Genomic DNA, 17,470 nt, shown 5'->3' on the forward strand with positions numbered 1-17,470 from the left:
TTCGTCCTCAGTGAGGGGGAGGTCTGGAGGGATGGTGAAACCTTGGCAGGGCTGGGAGCTGGGACCTGGTGTGGGTGTGAAGCTGGGAGTGGGAGTGGAGCCGGTAACTGGAATGGGTGTGATGGTGGGGGGAATGGGGGTGGAGTCATGAGCAGGGGTGCTGTTCCCCTCAGGGTTCTGAGGGCCGGGAATGGTGAGAGTGGGATCTGTGGGGGGCGTGTCAGCAGAATGCAGGTGAGTGGCCTTGGTGGGGGCGGAAGTGGTGGCAGACACGGCAGTAGGGGTGGCGGAAGTCACTGAGCATGTGACATCAGCGATGTTGTGAGGGGTGGAAGTTTTGTCACGTGTGATGCATGAGGAATTGTGAGGGGCGGAAGTGGCTGTGGGAGTGGCCATGATGGGGGTGGAAGTTACATCATCAATCAATGTGGGGGTGGCAGCTGCACCAGCCGCATGGCTAATGGTGTCTGAGCAGTTCCAGAGGCCAGGGGAATCTTCTGGAATGTTTGCGGAGTGCTGGTTATGGAGGTGGGCAGATAAAAGTTTGTTGTACTTACAGTTTTTGATGTTTGAGATGGAATTGAAATACTGTTTGTTGAGAGTATGAATTCTCCTGAGGATGTAGTACAGAGGGGGTCCTTTGTAATTCTGAGAGAGTGTGGCCCTCAGCTGAGGCAGGGCAGACTGTAGAGAGGTTAGGTGCCGGCGCATTGCTGCAAGCGTGGAGTGGAGGATCTTGAAGGAGAACCATTGCTGGTGTTTTTGAATCTGTAGTCTGTACTGTTTGTCCTGTTCGGGTCCGAACTCTGCTGGTTTAAAGGTGGTCCGGAGTCCGTGTGGGATGAGTTGGTTACGGAGGCAGGCACTGAGGAAGCAAGTGTGGCTGTGGTAGCGAGTCTGTTTCAGGACATGATTGAAGAGCTTCAGGGCAGAGGAAATGACCTGGGAGTTGCAGTGGGAGAGGGACTCTCTGAGATTCTTGTAGAGAGATGAGGAAAGCTTCTTCAAGGCAGGCATCCTTGCAAGAGGATTCGCAGTAGGGTTAAAATCAACTAGGTAAAAGCAATGACTGCAGATGTGGAAACCAGATTCTGGATCAGTGGTGCTGGAAGAGCACAGCAATTCAGGCAGCATCCGAGGACAGGCAAAATCGACGTTTCCGGCAAAAGCCCTTCATCAGGAATAAAGGCAGAGAGCCTGAAGGGTGGAGAGATAAGCTAGAGGAAGCCAATATCTTGGTTTGGGAAGAGTGGAACATATAGAACATAGAACATAGAACACAGAACAATACAGCACAGAACAGGCCCTTCGGCCCACGATGTTGTGCCGAATATTTGTCCTAGCTTAAGCACACATCCATGTACCTATCCAATTGCCACTTAAATTTCGCCAATGATTCTGACTCTGCCACTCCCACAGGCAGCGAATTCCATGCCCCCACCACTCTCTGGGTAAAGAACCTACCCCTGACATCTCCCCTATATCTTCCACCCTTCACCTTAAATTTATGTCCCCTTGTAACACTCTGTTGTACCCGGGGAAAATGTTTCTGATTGTCTAACTCGATCTATTCCCCTGATCATCTTATACACCTCTATCAAGTCACCCCTCATCCTTCTCCGTTCCAATGAGAAAAGGCCTAGCACGCTCAACCTATCCTCGTATATTCCCATGTATTGAGCCTGTTAATTAATGCTGACCTTCCACAGAGACTCCATTTCCAGTGAAGAGCTTATACTCGAAGCGTTGATTCTCTTGCTCCTTGGATGCTGCCTGACCGGCTGTGCTTTTCCAGCGCCACATTCTCGACTCTGATCTCCAGCATCTCTACTGTCCTCACTTTCTCCGTTCCACAGAGAGTCCATCGGGCAGAACCTTCAATTCATGATCCCTTTCTCTGTGAGCTAACTTTTCTGAGGCTTTTCCAATGTGTTAATGGTCATTGTGGTGAGACAGGCTTTGGGCTTGCTATGAACCAGAGAAACATAACATAATGAGAAGTGTGAAAACAAAATATCCAAATATGCAGAGTTACCCACAAGATATTAGCAAAACGTTTCAGTTTTTGTATTTTTTACTTTAACACAGGTCAGAATCACCATGGTCATTATAACTATAAATTACAAATGGAATATCAGATATAATAAAGACTATTTCATGGAGGCAGTAACAGTCCAATTCAACTGTTACAATCCCACAGTTCTTCCAAGAAGAATTCCAGTCTTTTTCCGTTGAGTTTGGTTATTTTCTATTGGCAGCATTTTCCATGTAACAGGGCTCTGCCTATGCAAGCTTCCTTATGCATTGTATCTCTTTCCAGAAACTCCTTTAGTCTCCTTTAGTAACCAGTCTTCACAATGGTGTAGCTGTACCAGAATCAATTGATTCAGGTTCAAAGTTGCTAGGTCATGTGGGCTAATATTTCTTATTATCAAGAATCCTCTGTTATACTTTGATTTAAAGATATTTCAGAACATGACCAACTTGCAAAAGTTCAGTATTCACGACAGAAAAAGGCTAATGACCATACAACTAATGAATATGCTATTATCCATACACCAGGAGTTTATATCATTTTATAAGGGGAAAATGACTTAGCAATGGACTTTTTCAAACATCTATTATTTTCTTGATGGCTCAGCCACCCAATAGATAGTTGACCTAAACTTAGTAGGTCTGTGTGCTTCATTCCTGAAGAAGGGCTCATGCCCAAAACGTCGATTCTCCTGCTCCTTGGATGCTGCCTGACCTGCTGCGCTTTTCCAGCAACACATTTTCAGCTGTGTGCTTCATCCACAGATCTGAGCAAAGGTGCGAGGATACTTCCATTGACTTCAGAGCTCCTTATAGGAGTTTCTGCTGGTCTGAGCCTGGGACTTGACGATTACCTGGGACCAAATGGCTAACAAACATACGCTTTTACTAAGGATCTGTTGTTGCTCTATTACTTCAAATCTGCTAATTAAGAATTTGCGGTTCATTCCAGTGAAAATCATATTAACTTGGCTGATGCTTCAATACAGCCATGGGCCCCAGCTATGCCTGTCTCTTTGTTGGCTATGTAGAACAGTCCATTTTCTGTAGCTACACCAGCATCACTCCCCACCTCTTCCTCTGCTACATTGATGATTACATTAGTGCCACCTCGTGCTCCCGCGAGGAGGTTAAGCAGTTCATCAACTTCACCAACACCTTCCACCCTGACCTTAAATTCACCTGGACCATCTCTGACACCTCCCTTCCCTTCCTGGACCTCTCCATCTCCATTAATGACGACCGACTTGACACTGACATTTTTTACAAACCCACCGACTCCCACAGCTACCTGGATTACACCTCTTCCCACCCTACCTCCTGCAAAAATGCTATCCCGTACTCCCAATTCCTCCGCCTCTGCCGTATCTGCTCCCAGGAGGGCCAGTTCCACCACAGAACACACCAGACGGCTCCTTCTTTAGCGATTGCAATTTCCCTTCGCATGGGGTTGAAGATGCCCTCCACATCTTCATCCACATCCCGCACCTCCGCCTTCAAACCCCACCCCTCCAACAAGGACAGAACCCCCCGGTCCTCACCTTCCACCCTACCAACCTTCGCATTAACCGCATCATCCACTAACATTTCCGCCACCTCCAAACAGACCCCACCACCAGGGATATATTTCCCTCCCCACCCCTTTCCGCTTTCTGCAAAGACCATTCCCTCCGTGACTACCTGGTCAGGTCCACGCCCCCCAACAAACCACCCTCCCATCCTCGCACCCTCTCCTGCCACTGCAGGAATTGCAAAACCTGCGTCCGCACCTCCTCCCTCACCTCCATCCAAGGCCCCAAAGGAGTCTTTCACATCCATCAAAGTATCACCTACACATCCACCAATATCATTTGTTTTATCCGTTCCTCCCGATGCAGTCTCCTCTACATTTGGGGAGACTGGACGCCTCCTCGCACAGCACTTCAGAGAACATCTCTGGGACACCTGCACCAATCAAGCCCACCGACCCGTCGCCCAACATTTCAACCCCCCCTCCCACTCTGCTGAGGACATGCAGGTCCTGGGCCTTCTCCACCGCCGCTCCCTCACCACCCGACACCTGGAGGAAGAATGCCTCATCTTCCGACTTGGAATACTTCAACCCCAGGGCATCAATGTGGACTTCACCAGTTTCCTCATTTCCCCTTCCCCCACCTTACCTCAGTTCCAACCTTCCAGCTCAGCACCGTCCCCATGACCTGTCCTACCTGCCTATCTTCCTTCCCACCTATCCACTCCACCCTCCTCTCTGACCGATCACCTCCATCCCCACCCCCATTCACCTATTGTACTCTTTGCTAAGTTCTCCCTAGCTCCCCTCCCACCATTTATCTCTCCACCCTGGAGGCTTCCTGCCTCTATTCCTGATGAAGGGCTTTTGCCCGAAATGTCAATTTTCCTGCTCCTCGGAGGCTGCCTGACCTGCTGTGCTTTTCCAGCACCACTCTGATCTAAACTCTGGTTTCCAGCATCTGCAGTCCTCACTTTTGCCACCTTGATGCTCCAATCCAGTTTGTAAAGAGTATAGTGATGTGAAACTGACCCAATGAATTTATTTGAGTAAAAGCAAGATTTGTTTCTATCTAGGATGCAAATCATAGTGTATGCAAGATAGTTAATCATAAGATGACAATAGCAGAGTGGTCTTCTTGACTTGCTTTGATTATTCAGTGAGATCAGAAAAGAAGTTTCAATTTCTTTTCCCCACAAATCAACATGGGTCTTTTTTTTTACACCTCCCAAGAGATCATCTATCTTCCAAATGCCATGATAGATGCTAATTTTTGTGATGATTCCAATATAGAAACAGGAGTAGGCTCTGTAGCCTGTAGAACCTGCTCTGCCATTCAAATAGATCATGATCATTTCATCCTATACCGTTTTTCCCACTATCTCCATATTCCTTGATACTAATAGTGTCTAGAAATCTATTTGTTTCTGTCTTCAACACAATCAATGATTGAACTTCATCAGCAATCTCGGGCATAGAATTCTGAAGATTCACCATCCTCTGAATGAAAACATTCCTCCACATCTCAGTCTTGTGTAGCTTTGTGGTCCTGCCATGTGATCTCCTGTTGTTTTATATTGCATTACATGGATATCACCACACAGCCCTTGGTTTTGTACTTTTTTTTTGTCTCATTGTATTATCCAATATTTGGTTTCTGAACTAACCCAATATCTCTCTCTAACCCACCAATTGTTTTTATGTTATACTTGATGTTACTCTTTCCATCCTTCATGGTATTTCTGGTATATTTCTGTAGTAAGCATTCTTGTCTCTCCAATTTTTGTGCCACTTCAAGACTTTTTGTTTATAAACCAGAACAAAAATATCCCTAGTGTTCATCTCAGTGTTTCCAACATTGAATTTTAACTTTTGAATCTTCACTGTTAAAACTCAGCAACATTTCATTTTCTAAATTGCACTGCTTTTACATCAGCAGTAGTTATTGCGCAACAGGACTGAAAATAGTACTGTTGTGCTGTTTATCAAAGTGTTGATTTTACAGCGCTTTTTGGAACAAAGTATTTAGCCACATTGAGTTCCTGTTCGCACTATTAAGTAGAAGAGCTTAGGGTATGGTCAGAAACCACTTAGGCAGACAGAATTTGCGTGTTGATTATCATTAATGCTATCTTGCAGGAGCTATACAGTATCCACTTAATCTGCTACACCTTTTTAAACAGCTATTATCTGTTATTGTTTCAATGTATATATTATATTTGCATCTATTATAGTTTTCTATTATCCCAAAGAAGTAGAAAAAATAATAAAAGATCATGCAAAAGTTACTTTGCAGCTTTTTGTAAGGAAGTTCGCTAGGAAATCAATATGGTTTTAACTTCTAAGAAAACACCACATTGAAAATTACATATGAGCAGGTAGAGTATTATTTTTAGCTTGTCATTTAGTGCACACTGTTATGTTTTGCAAGTGTAACATGTAGATGTTTGATAATGAATACTTAGTGCTGAAGTTTCCTATGACACCACTGACCTGGGATCTGTTTGTTTATCTATTGCTGTAATACACAAGAATATGTTGATATCATACATTATGCCATATACCAGAAGGACAAGAGTCGCAACTACATGGAAACACTGTCACCACCACATTCCTGTCAAGCCGTGCATCACCCAGCCTTAGACATATATCGTTGTCACTTCCACTTTACAGAGGCAAAATCTTGGAAATCCTACACTGATTCTTTTTATATAATACCATTCAACTGACAATACCAATCAACTTAAGCCTACCTGCCACAGACACACATAACTGTTCTGGTGCATTTGTGTGTGGGGTAACTGGTTCAGCTATACATTGACAGACTAACCCTCATGTACTAATATGTCTTTACTCAGCTAAATGCTCCCCTTATTCCAAGATCATCAGGAAAGGTAAATAAAACAAACTCATTGCTGCATTTCTTCATGATATACTGAATCCTTCGCTATGAGCAAATGGCAATAATATGAGGTTTCTTTGTTTTAACATTGAAACCATCCATGTGGCTGCCTTTGCTTCTTTCTTCTCTACACCTGACCAGCTCCCATTCCACTACACATGTGACCTCTGCTGATTTCTCACTCTGTAATAACTTTCCAAGCCTCTATCCTTCCCCCATTCCCCTTCCCTGGTGCTACAAGGTTATTTACTTCACACTTCCCAGCGCCTTATTGACCCAAATGCATCTTTCATGACATGGATGCCTGCTGACAAAGAAAAACAATCTCTTTCTTTGTCAAAGCTTCTACCATGATTCATGTCCTCAAATGTTCACTTCTCAGTCATCTGCCTACTCCAAACTCTCTTTCATCACTAAGCTTCCTTTATATGTCACTGTTTCAAAGCTCCATATCCATTTGTGCTGAACTCTCAATCTAAATTCCATTAATTAAACATTCACACTTTTTGTGGCTATGATTCTCTTCCACCCAAAGCTAGAAGTGGCTGTGACAATGTATGCATTTTCTTCTCATCATTCAACCTTGCCACTGCAGTGCAATCTGTCATACTGTCCTTCCCCAGCAAATCTTGAGAGGGGAGGAGAGGCCGCCTTCCTCGAGCTAAATTGTTCTCGACACTATGATGCCCATCACTGCTTTTTGGTCCTTCAACCTCAACCTCTCGCCTTCTTATCTGATACAGTGAGGCAACATTCAAATTCTTGGGAAGGCAACTATTATAGGGTTTACGAGATGCCAGCTCCAGATTCATGGGACAATTCTGCCTCACTTCCATTGTTCTGTTAAGCCCGCATTACTTGTTAACTAGGTTGCACTCAAGGTTGCAGACAAGTTCTAATCCTTGATGAACCTTTGCAACTCTCCTAACAGATGTCCATGAGAAAATGAATGATTTGGTTTGTTCTAACTTAATGTTAATGATTTTCCCTGTGACAGCTTGGAACATCCTTGTAGCATCAAATCTCATGAAGAACCTAGGATTTCTAACAGCATGGAAGCAGATCATTTGGCCTATCAAGTCCACACCAACCCTCCAACAGCATTCCATCCAGACCCAACTCCCTAATCTATCCCTGTAACCTTGCATTTCCCCTGTCTAATTCACCTAGCCTGCGTATTCCTGAACACTATGGGGCAATTTAGAAGGGCTAATCTACCTAGCCTGCACATCTTTGGACTGTGAGAGGAAGCCAGAGCACCTAGCAGAAATCCACGCAGACATGGGGAGAATGTGCAAACTCCACACAGTCACCCAAGACTGGAATCAAACTCATGTCCCTGGCACTGTGAGGCAGCAGTGCTAACCATTGAGCCACTGTGTCACACACATTGAAGACTACAACATTTGAAATTAATTTAAACCCAGCTGGAATTGTTAAAATGGGTGTTGCTGATATCACTTGCCAAGTTGGAAAGACAAAAACTGACTGTGATACCAGCTCGAGGAGGAGGATAGCCAAGGTTACAATTAAGAATGACTTTCCAATATAGTACTAACTTATTAAGTTTTTTGATGAGGTAACCAAGAGGATTCCTGACGGTAATGTGGTTGATGTGGTGTACATGGACTTACAAAAAGTATTTGATAAAATGCTGCACAATACACTTCTCAGCAAAGTTAAAAGTACATGGAATAAAGGGACAGTAGGATCATGGGTAAAAATTGGCTACATTAACTTTCTTATACACTGGAGAAATATATAGACCATAACTCATGGCCTAAATGTTAATGTGGTAGAAGACAACTTTATTTTTTCTTGGTGATAGAAATCATATTTTTCATGTATTTGCATCTGTGTATAAGTTGACAACTCCTCCTTTTCAGCCACAATATGCTATACTCACATAAGACTTCAGCCTCAATTTCCCCACCACCAAAATGGATGTTTTTTTCACTGGTTTAAGAGATCAAGTGGGCTATTTTTTGAAGATCTGAAAATGTGTTGCTGGAAAAGCGCAGCAGGTCAGGCAGCATCCAAGGAGCAGGAGGATTGACGTTTCGGGCATGAGCCCTTCTTCAGGAATCTATCCCTAAAGAAGAGCTCATGCCTGAAACGTTGATTCTCCTGCTCCTTGGATGCTGCCTGACCTGCTGCGCTTTTCCAGCAACACATTTTCAGCTCTGATCTCCAGCATCTGCAGTCCTCACTTTCTCCCAGAGTATTTTTTGAAGATACAAAGGAGTTTAAGACATGTCTCCACACAGCAAAATCAGTGTTTTTGAGTACCGAGATAATGAACACTCATACCCATGCCAGTTGTTCACATACATGGAGATGTACAGCATGGAAACAAACCCTTCATACCGTATATGAGTCAACCCCATTTTTGAAGAGATTTTTGATGTTTTAAAAGTCAACTTGTACTGTAGTGGGTTTCCCCAGAGATTGTTATTAGGACCCTGCTTTCTATATATATGTATATAACTGACCCAAACATGAGTGTACCGAGTAAACATTTCAGCTTGAGCCGATAGCATTGAAGGAAAGGCAATATATATCCAAGTCAGTATGTTGAGTGACTTGGAGAGGAACTTGTAGGTGGTGGTGTTCCTATATCTGGCTTTGCCCTTCTGGATGGTAGTGGTCATGAGTTTCAAAGGTGCTACCTAGGTAGCCTTGGTGAATTTCTGCAGTGCATCTTGTAATTAGTACACACCATTGCTCCTGAGCATTATTTGAAGAATAAGTGGTTGGGATGTCAGTCGAGCATGCAGCTTTGTACTGGATGGTGTTGAGCTTCTTGACTGTTGAAGCTGCACTCATTCAGGCAAGTGGGGAGTATTCCATCACAGACCTGACTTATACCTTGTAGACAGTGGACAGGCTTTAGGGGGTCAAGCAGTGAATTATTCACTACAGGATTTAAAGCACCTGAACTGCTATTTTAGCCATAGTATGATTTGTTGTGAAAGGGAGAGTATATGATAATACCACTAGATCATTGCCATTCTCTTGGTGAACATCAATGATCAGAATGCACAACATTCTGATGTACTTATGTAAGGTATGATTTGTCTGGTTAGCACGCTTTTCACTATATCTTGGTACATGTGACAATAATAAATCTAACCAAATCAACAACTCAGATGGCAACCATCTCAGAAAAACAATTCCTTCCCTCGTGGGTCTACCTACTCCAAGTGGAGTGCAGCAATTCAAAAAGGCAGCTTGCCACCGCTTTCTCAAGGGCACTGAGGATGAGCAACAAATGCTGACTCAGCCAATGACATCATCATTCCATGAATGAACAAATAAAAATCATCTGTATATTGATAGGCTAAAACTGTCACCAAGCCTTTCTGTTTCAGGATAGAACTTTCCCTCCTTTTGGACTTTACTCTGCATTCTTAGAAGTCAGTTGCAGATTTTCAGCCCAGTAAATGTTAAAACATGCTGGGTCATGGACTTCTTGCCCACCTCGTCCAAAAAGACTCTGTGCAGGCAGCTGCCACTCCATAATTTTGTAGTGATGTTGACCTGCAAAGCCCCAGTTCCACACATATCCATACAGTGGAATGACATTGATCTTAAATGCAACCAAACTTTGCTAAGTTTATAGACAGAAGAGCATGTTAACACACCATTGTTCTATGCATTGGCTTTTTCATCAGGAACTGTATACCCTTGACACCATTAGTTCTATTGTCCTCCTAATCTTCAGTGTGTATCTTCAGTCTCCTCTTTATCTTGAAGCGGAACCCCATATCATTTAAAACATTCACTGTCTTAATTCTGACCTCAGCACCCACTACTGAAACCCTCACTCATGCCTTTATTACTTTAGCTTTCAATTTTTTCAATGCCATCATCTTGTGCTTCTCCTATTACGAATTTAGCATCCAGGGATGAGTTGACCTAATGGTATTATCATTAGACTTAATCTGGATGCCTAGGTAATGATCTGGGTACCTGGATTCAAATCCTGCCACGGCAGATGGTGGAATTTTAATTCAATTTAAAAATCTGGAATTAATCTACTGAAGACCACAGAACCATTGTTGTTTGTCAGAAAAGAACCCATCTGGTTCACTAATGTTCTTCAGAGAATGAAATCTGTCATCCTCACCTGCTCTGGCCTACACATGACTCCTGACCCATAGCAATGTGGTTGACTCTCAACTGCTCTTTGGGAAATTAGGGGACGGCAATGAATACTGACCACACCCTGTGAATGAATTAAAAAAATGATTGATCACCTACATCCTATTGCATGCCAAGTCCTACACATCTTACCATTTTACATTTGCTTCTCGGTGCCCAGTATGATTTCAAACTCTCTGAGTAACAGTTCAAATCCCACCATGCTTCTGCTCTGGTCTGCTTCTATGATTTCCTGCGACCAATATAGACTGCACACTCTCCTCTTCTGAGTTATCTCCTCACACTCTAATCGATTGATGAGAGACTCTACATGGCCCCATTCTTTACCTTCCAAACTCCCCTGATCTTGTTAAACCCTGTCATTGTGCCCCAGAACTAACCACTTGCATTACTGGAAGTTTTGAAAGCAATGTTTAGTTATATACATGATTTAAGAAGAAAAATAATTGATGGAAGCTCAACTTGTTTAAACAGATGGATCATTCATTTTCATCATAGATTTTGGTTTGTCACTTGTGATTGAAACAAAATCAAGGGATCCAATTACTTGATTTATTTTAGCTGGCCATCCATTCCTCATTGTTACATTTTGATAATTTTTGATGAGTTTCCATTGAATGAACTATTTGATTGATCATCTTATCAGATACTTAATTATTTGAACCTGTCATTATATTTTATTCCATGGAAGTGTGACATTTCTGAGGCCAACATATTTGCAAAAAGTAATGGTGTGACTGCTATAAGGATTGGCTGAATTTAATTAGGGCAGCAGAACTCCCATGGCTGAGGCAGAAAACAGGAGGTGATCCTGCTTTGGTGAATGGCAGGTTCAATATAGATGTATTGCTGTGGTCAGTTGAGTAGTCCTTGTAGAGAATGTTGTCACCCTCAACACCAATCCTATCAACACCATTCTTCTCCCTGCCCTTGCAATAACTGCTTTACATATCAGAGAGCTGGCAACTCAACAGCACCACTGTTATCTGTGGCCATTGGTCACATTGCAGCTGCAGTGGAGGCCCCAGGCCAAGCACCTTCAAAAGGTGGTCAGTGGGATTACACAATGACTGGACCAGTAGGCAATTATTGGTGGAGGCATCGATTAAGTACCAAGAGCACCATTAACATAGGCACATGCCATCTTGATCATGGAGGGTTTGCAGAGAAGAGGCCACACACCCAGAGGCTGCTGGGTGACCAACAGGTTTCACCCAGCAGCCTCCTCATTCAGTGGCAACAGATCCTCTTGACATAGCACAATGGTGGTGGGGGCAGGAAGTGGTCTGTATCTGACCACTTAAATAGTTTAATTAGCAGGCAGCCAATCTATCACTTTTCCTGCAGCTTACACAGCAGTGAGGCTGTGAAAATATATCACTGTCCTGCCAATGCCACCCCATGCCATTTTGCCAGTCTTTCTGTTTCCTTTCCATCTCCAAGGAACTGATAAAATTTGGGTCAATCTGCTGGTGAAATCGTATTATGTCCAATGTGTGAGTTTCAGCAAAACTTTTCATACAATATCACATCTATGCAATAATCTTAGGTGAGAAACAAGTGCTAAATTGGACCTTTCAAAATTTGTAGCAATAATGGAATAATCTTTAAAGCTGAGCAGATAGTCTCCATGGTGATCTTAATTTTGGTGGAAGTATTGCTAGAGCAGTATACATGCATTCAACTATATATATAAAAAACTTGCATCATTTCCGCAATCACATTTGGAATTACATTATAGTTGTGTTCAGTGATGAAAAGCAGCTACTCTCTCATTAGTAGCTGAGGGGAGATTCAAGGAAAGAATATTTTTTACTAAACTTAAATGATTATCTTAACTGAGGGCAGCATAAGTGCAGAAGTATAACATGATGGCCTTAAATTGAAACTAAAGCAAGGTTCCTGTTGTGATACGATATTTAATTAATAACTGGACCCAAATGCATAGCAAATGAATGAAAAAGCCAATGACTTATATGCTGTGGAATCTGATTTATTTAGATATCATATTACATTGCTGAGTGATACTGCCATTTGGCACAAGTGCCAATCTATTAAATTATATGTAATTTACAACACGGAAACAGGCTATTTAGCACAGCCAGTCTGTTTATCTTTATCCTTGAGCATTAATCACAAACACATGGCTCTATCCTTTAACCCCTTTGTCATCCCTTTCTTTCATCCATCTACCCTAAGTTTAAAAGTTCACTTAATTGATCCTTCAAACACTAACTCTTGTAGCATAGACTGTTACCTCACAATACCTAATTAAAAAGGTTCTGAGCGCTCTCCTCTAAATTTGATAACATTAATCTTTTCTTCTAGATTTTGAATCATCAATCACTACCTAAATATCCCGTTTTCTCCTCAACTATTTTGAACACAGCCCCCTCCCCCCCCCCCCAACCTTTTTAAAACTTTTCTTTACATCTCTATCCCACAAATCCTGTATTGCATCAGGTTTTTTTTTTAAGTAATCTTATCTATTTTAGTATCTCCTGAAGTTGAAACCCAAAACCTTCTACTTCTCTACATCATCAGCTTTCTTCAAAATAATAATAATTATATTTTCTACAGCTTCACTTTTACTAATTTTGAGTTGAATCTACCATTCCATCACTTTACCCAATCCATCATTTTACAAATTGGTATGATTTTCAGAATGATTTGCTGTGCCTCCTGTTTTAATATGCGTTTCAAATTTTGATACACTATGCAAATGTAGAAAAGTTAATTTTACTAAGCTGATTTATTTAAAGAGGATCAGAACAGTCATTTAAAGATAAGTCAGCGTGTGAGTTCAAGGAAGAGATAGTGAGGGTTCAGAACAAGTATTTTCCTTGAAGTAAAAGTATGGAACTAACAAATTTGAGTCTTCTGGATGCCAAGGCTTAAAGGACTGGATAAATTGAAAAAAAGGAAACCTTAGCAAGGACTTAATACTTCAGAAGGTCAAGAACTGCCTGAAAAATGTAGAGCTGAAATTAAAAAAAGGAAATTAGGAAAGCAGATGGCCTGAAAAAAAATTAGCAAGTGAAATCAAGGAAAATGGAAATATATTTTTCCAAATATAAGAGGATAGCTAAATAAAGAGTAGGGCCAATTTGAAACTATAAAGTAGAAGCAGAAGATATTGGTGTGCTTCTTACTGAACACTTTATCCTCACAACAGAGTATTAATGGAGAGGGCCAATACCGACAGTAGGATCAGAGTGGAGGAGTGTGATATAATGGATGCAATTAACATAATGAGAGAAGAAATATTAAGGGGTTTAACATTTTTGCAAGCGGATAAGTGTCCATGCCCAGATTAAATGTATTCCAGATTGTTAAAGGAATAAACAGAAGAAATAATGGAGCCTTTCACTGTCATTGTGCAATCATCACTGCCTGCAGGTGTAGTGCTAGAGGACTGTTAATATTATACCTTTACAGGAGTAAATCAAATGATTACAGGACAATCAGCCTAGCTTCACTCATGAGTGAGAAAGTTAATAGAAAAAATTCTGAAGTATGGCTTGAAACTTCATTTCAAATGACATGGATAAATAGAATACAGCATAAATGTATAAAGGAAAGATTGATTCTGACTAATATTCTTGAGATTTTTATTGAGAATAAATGAAATTATCACACAATATGCTATATGGATTTTAACAAGGTTTATGATAAGGTTCTACATGTTGACTGGTCACAAATACCCAGGGAATTCAAGATGGATCCAAAATTGAGGTTCAATGACAGGAAGCGAACGTGACTGAGTGCTTTTTGTTAATAGAAGGCCGTTCCAACGAGGTTTCACGAGGCTCACTGTAAGGTCCCTTGCTTATCTAGTTCTGTATAATGAATTAGATTTGAATGTTAGTGTATAATTAAGGAGGTTAGACATTCATTGAATGTATACTTGATAATGAGAAAGAAAGCTGCTGGCTGCAGCAAGATATTAATGGACTAGTCAGGTGGCAGAACAGTATCAAGTGGAGTTCTAACTGGACAAGTGTGAGGTAATGGTTTGGAAAAGCTAAAATGAGAAGGGAATTGTGATGGTACTGAGAGATTTGACCTGTGCTGTTTCTCTTGCAGAGAGGTGTTGCTACAATGGAGCCTAAATGTCTATTTCATCAGCAATGGGTAAACATCTTTGAGCTCTCTGAGCATTTTAATTTAAATTAGACAAAAGGAATATGAGTGGATGGAGTCTGGCTCACACCAGAGCCAGGGTTTTACTTTTGCTTTTAGTTGGGGCTTTCAAGTGACTGTTGAAGCTGCTAGACTCAACTCTCTCTCTCTCTCTCTCTGCTGCGACAAAGAGCTCTGCAGTTTGATTCATTCTGTTGGTATTCCTTTCTCCTGAACTAGAGGAGATAGCACATGAGGAAAATCTGTTTTGTGAATTTGCATTTGCCAAGTTATGTATATAGGATGCTGCTAAATTGGGACAGTTGATGATTACTAGTAAAATAATACAGTATATTATTTGATGAAGTATTTCAATGGAGTTAAAGTTGTGACGCATTTTTATTTGTTTTAATTTTAATTGTGTTATAAGAATAAAATGTGTTTTGCTTAAAGCCTGGTGGTGGACCAATCAAATCAGATCTGGATCACAGTGCCTTAAACTTGTCTTTAAATAAAATAAAGAGTTGAGGCGATCTCCTTGATATATGTTGAGGGGGTTTGACCTGGTCCATGACAGAATACACAATAAATGGTGGAGTGCTGAGAGGCATAAGGGAACAAATGTATCTATCAACATTCCAGGAGCTATCATTAACCAGAAACTAACTGGATCATCTTATAGAAACATACAAGATTCAACAAAAGCTTGAAAGGATAGATACAGAAATTTTGTTTCCCTTTGTGGACAAGAGTCTAGGACCACAGGGCATAATCATGGAAAAAGGATTGCCCATTTAAGACAGAGGTGAGAAGGATTGTTTTTCTCACCTAGAGGGTAGTAGTCAATGTGAGGGCTGTTGAGGTTGGACTATTAAATATATCCAAGGCTTCGATAGATTTTTAATCAATAAGGGAATCAAGGGGTTTTGGGAAAAGGAAGGAAAGTGGAGTTGAGGATTATCAGATCGTCCATGACCTCATTGAATGTCAGAACAGACTCAAGGGACAAAATGGCCTGCATCTGCTCCTACACCTTGTGGTGATATCCTGAGGTTCATTATGTCGCCAATCTGTCTAACATCTTCTTTCTCAGTAAAGCCAAAGCATTACGTTCCTTTAGATGATGCCAACTGGCATTCAACCAAAGTATGATCCCACTTGTTGCAGCCTCACAATCGTAATGCCATCTTGCTGCTGGTCCCTCAGAATCACTGGGTTCCCCATTCCAAAGTGGGCAGATCATGAACTCTGTGTCTTTGTTTAAAGGTTCAAGCTTGGTCTGCCCTATAATCTTTCCCTTTTTGTTGTGCTTGTTCATAGCTCTATGCTATGATGCTTGGCATTAGTGCATGCTAAAGGGAGGGAAGTTGGTGGCCCATCAAATGTTAGTGGGGCACAAGGCAACCTGTCATGATATAGACTGACAGTTGAGTAGGGTAAAGTTAAAATCTTTGTTCTTTCTCAGGCAAACATATCCTTTGCTCAGCTTCACTGATCCCTTGAGTATTTAAGACACTGCTGATAGATCAATGCGGGAGAAGGGAACAGTGGGGATACAGGAGCTGTATTGAAGGAGATCATTAAGAGTGAGAGGAGATCCATGCAGAGTACAAACAGTGGCATGGATCGGTTTTTTTCTTCTCCTGACCTGTCTCCGTGCTCTCGACATAGCATCTGTAGAACAGAAACAAACCAGAAAGCTTAGTTGACACTATTACCAGAATTTCAAGAAAATTTGGTGTGGCTAGGTAAAAGATTTGTACTGATTTGAAGGGTGAAATACCCTCAGGTGTAAAAAGCGCTTTCTCTGAATATGGACAAAGTTAAAAATCACATAACACCAGGTTAACATCCAACAGGTTTATTTGGAAGCACTACTTTCCAGAGCACTGCTCCTTCATCAGTGGGGCACCAGTTACCTGATGAGGGAGCAACCCTCTGAAAGTTTGATGAACAGGATGTGTATTAATCCTGCAGGTGACAACTGGAATTACTATTAACTCTATAGGTGATAAAGGTACTGAGAATTAAACTTACAGGTGATAAATTATCATAAGCATTAACCTTAAATCAGGTAAATGTTATCTCAAAGATGTGATAAATGTAGTGAGCAGTAATAGAGTATTCTCCCCGAAATTGATAAGGAGGGACTATCAATCCATAAAAGTGGCAAATTGAGTGAGTATTAGTCCTTCCGGTCATAAATGAAGTCAGTATTGATCTATAAAGTTGGTAAATGCAATGATCATTATATTTCTAATACAGCTACTGTTGACATTGCTGCAGATGACGTTGATGTCCCGGTGCCTGGGAAGTGAAAGGGCGCGTGCACGGGGTCGGGGTGGAGACAACCGCGTGGGCGGGCTGACGTCATCGGCGGGATGACGTCAGTCACGTTGCAGTGGGCGGGGCCAGGGGCGATGGGGGAGGGGCGCTGTCCCTGTCTGTGTCCGAGTCGGTGTCGGTGTCGGGGTGGTTGAGGCTGAAGGCGAGTGTCCGTCCGCTGCCACTCAGTCCCTGCTCTCCCGTCGCCGCCGCAGCATCACCACGACGACCATGAGGCAAGGCCGCGCCTGGCGGCGGGACTAGGGGATGCCGTTTGTCCAGCTGGAGGAGCCCTGGCAAAAAATGGAAGTGTCGAGTGAGAGTGAGGTAGGAGGCAGGGGGCGGGTAAGGGAGGCCCCGAGACTGGATTGCCCCTCCCCCCATACCACACCCCCCCTCCCCCCCCCCATACC

The 17,470-nt window shown here is 42.1% G+C and overlaps 1 protein-coding gene across 1 annotated transcript in view; it reads left to right on the top strand.

The window, feature by feature from the left end:
• Window positions 1-17,162: 17,162 nt before the first annotated feature.
• The window catches only part of rps6kal (ribosomal protein S6 kinase a, like), a 132,959-nt gene continuing 132,651 nt past the window's right edge, over window positions 17,163-17,470 (top strand). Inside the window, exon 1 of the mRNA XM_043704418.1 lies at window positions 17,163-17,384. Within this exon, the coding sequence (XP_043560353.1) occupies window positions 17,325-17,384 (60 nt within the window). The 5' untranslated portion in view covers window positions 17,163-17,324. The remainder of the gene's footprint in view (window positions 17,385-17,470) is intronic.

This window comes from Chiloscyllium plagiosum, chromosome 15, assembly GCF_004010195.1.
Source record: "Chiloscyllium plagiosum isolate BGI_BamShark_2017 chromosome 15, ASM401019v2, whole genome shotgun sequence".
NCBI lineage: Eukaryota > Metazoa > Chordata > Chondrichthyes > Orectolobiformes > Hemiscylliidae > Chiloscyllium > Chiloscyllium plagiosum.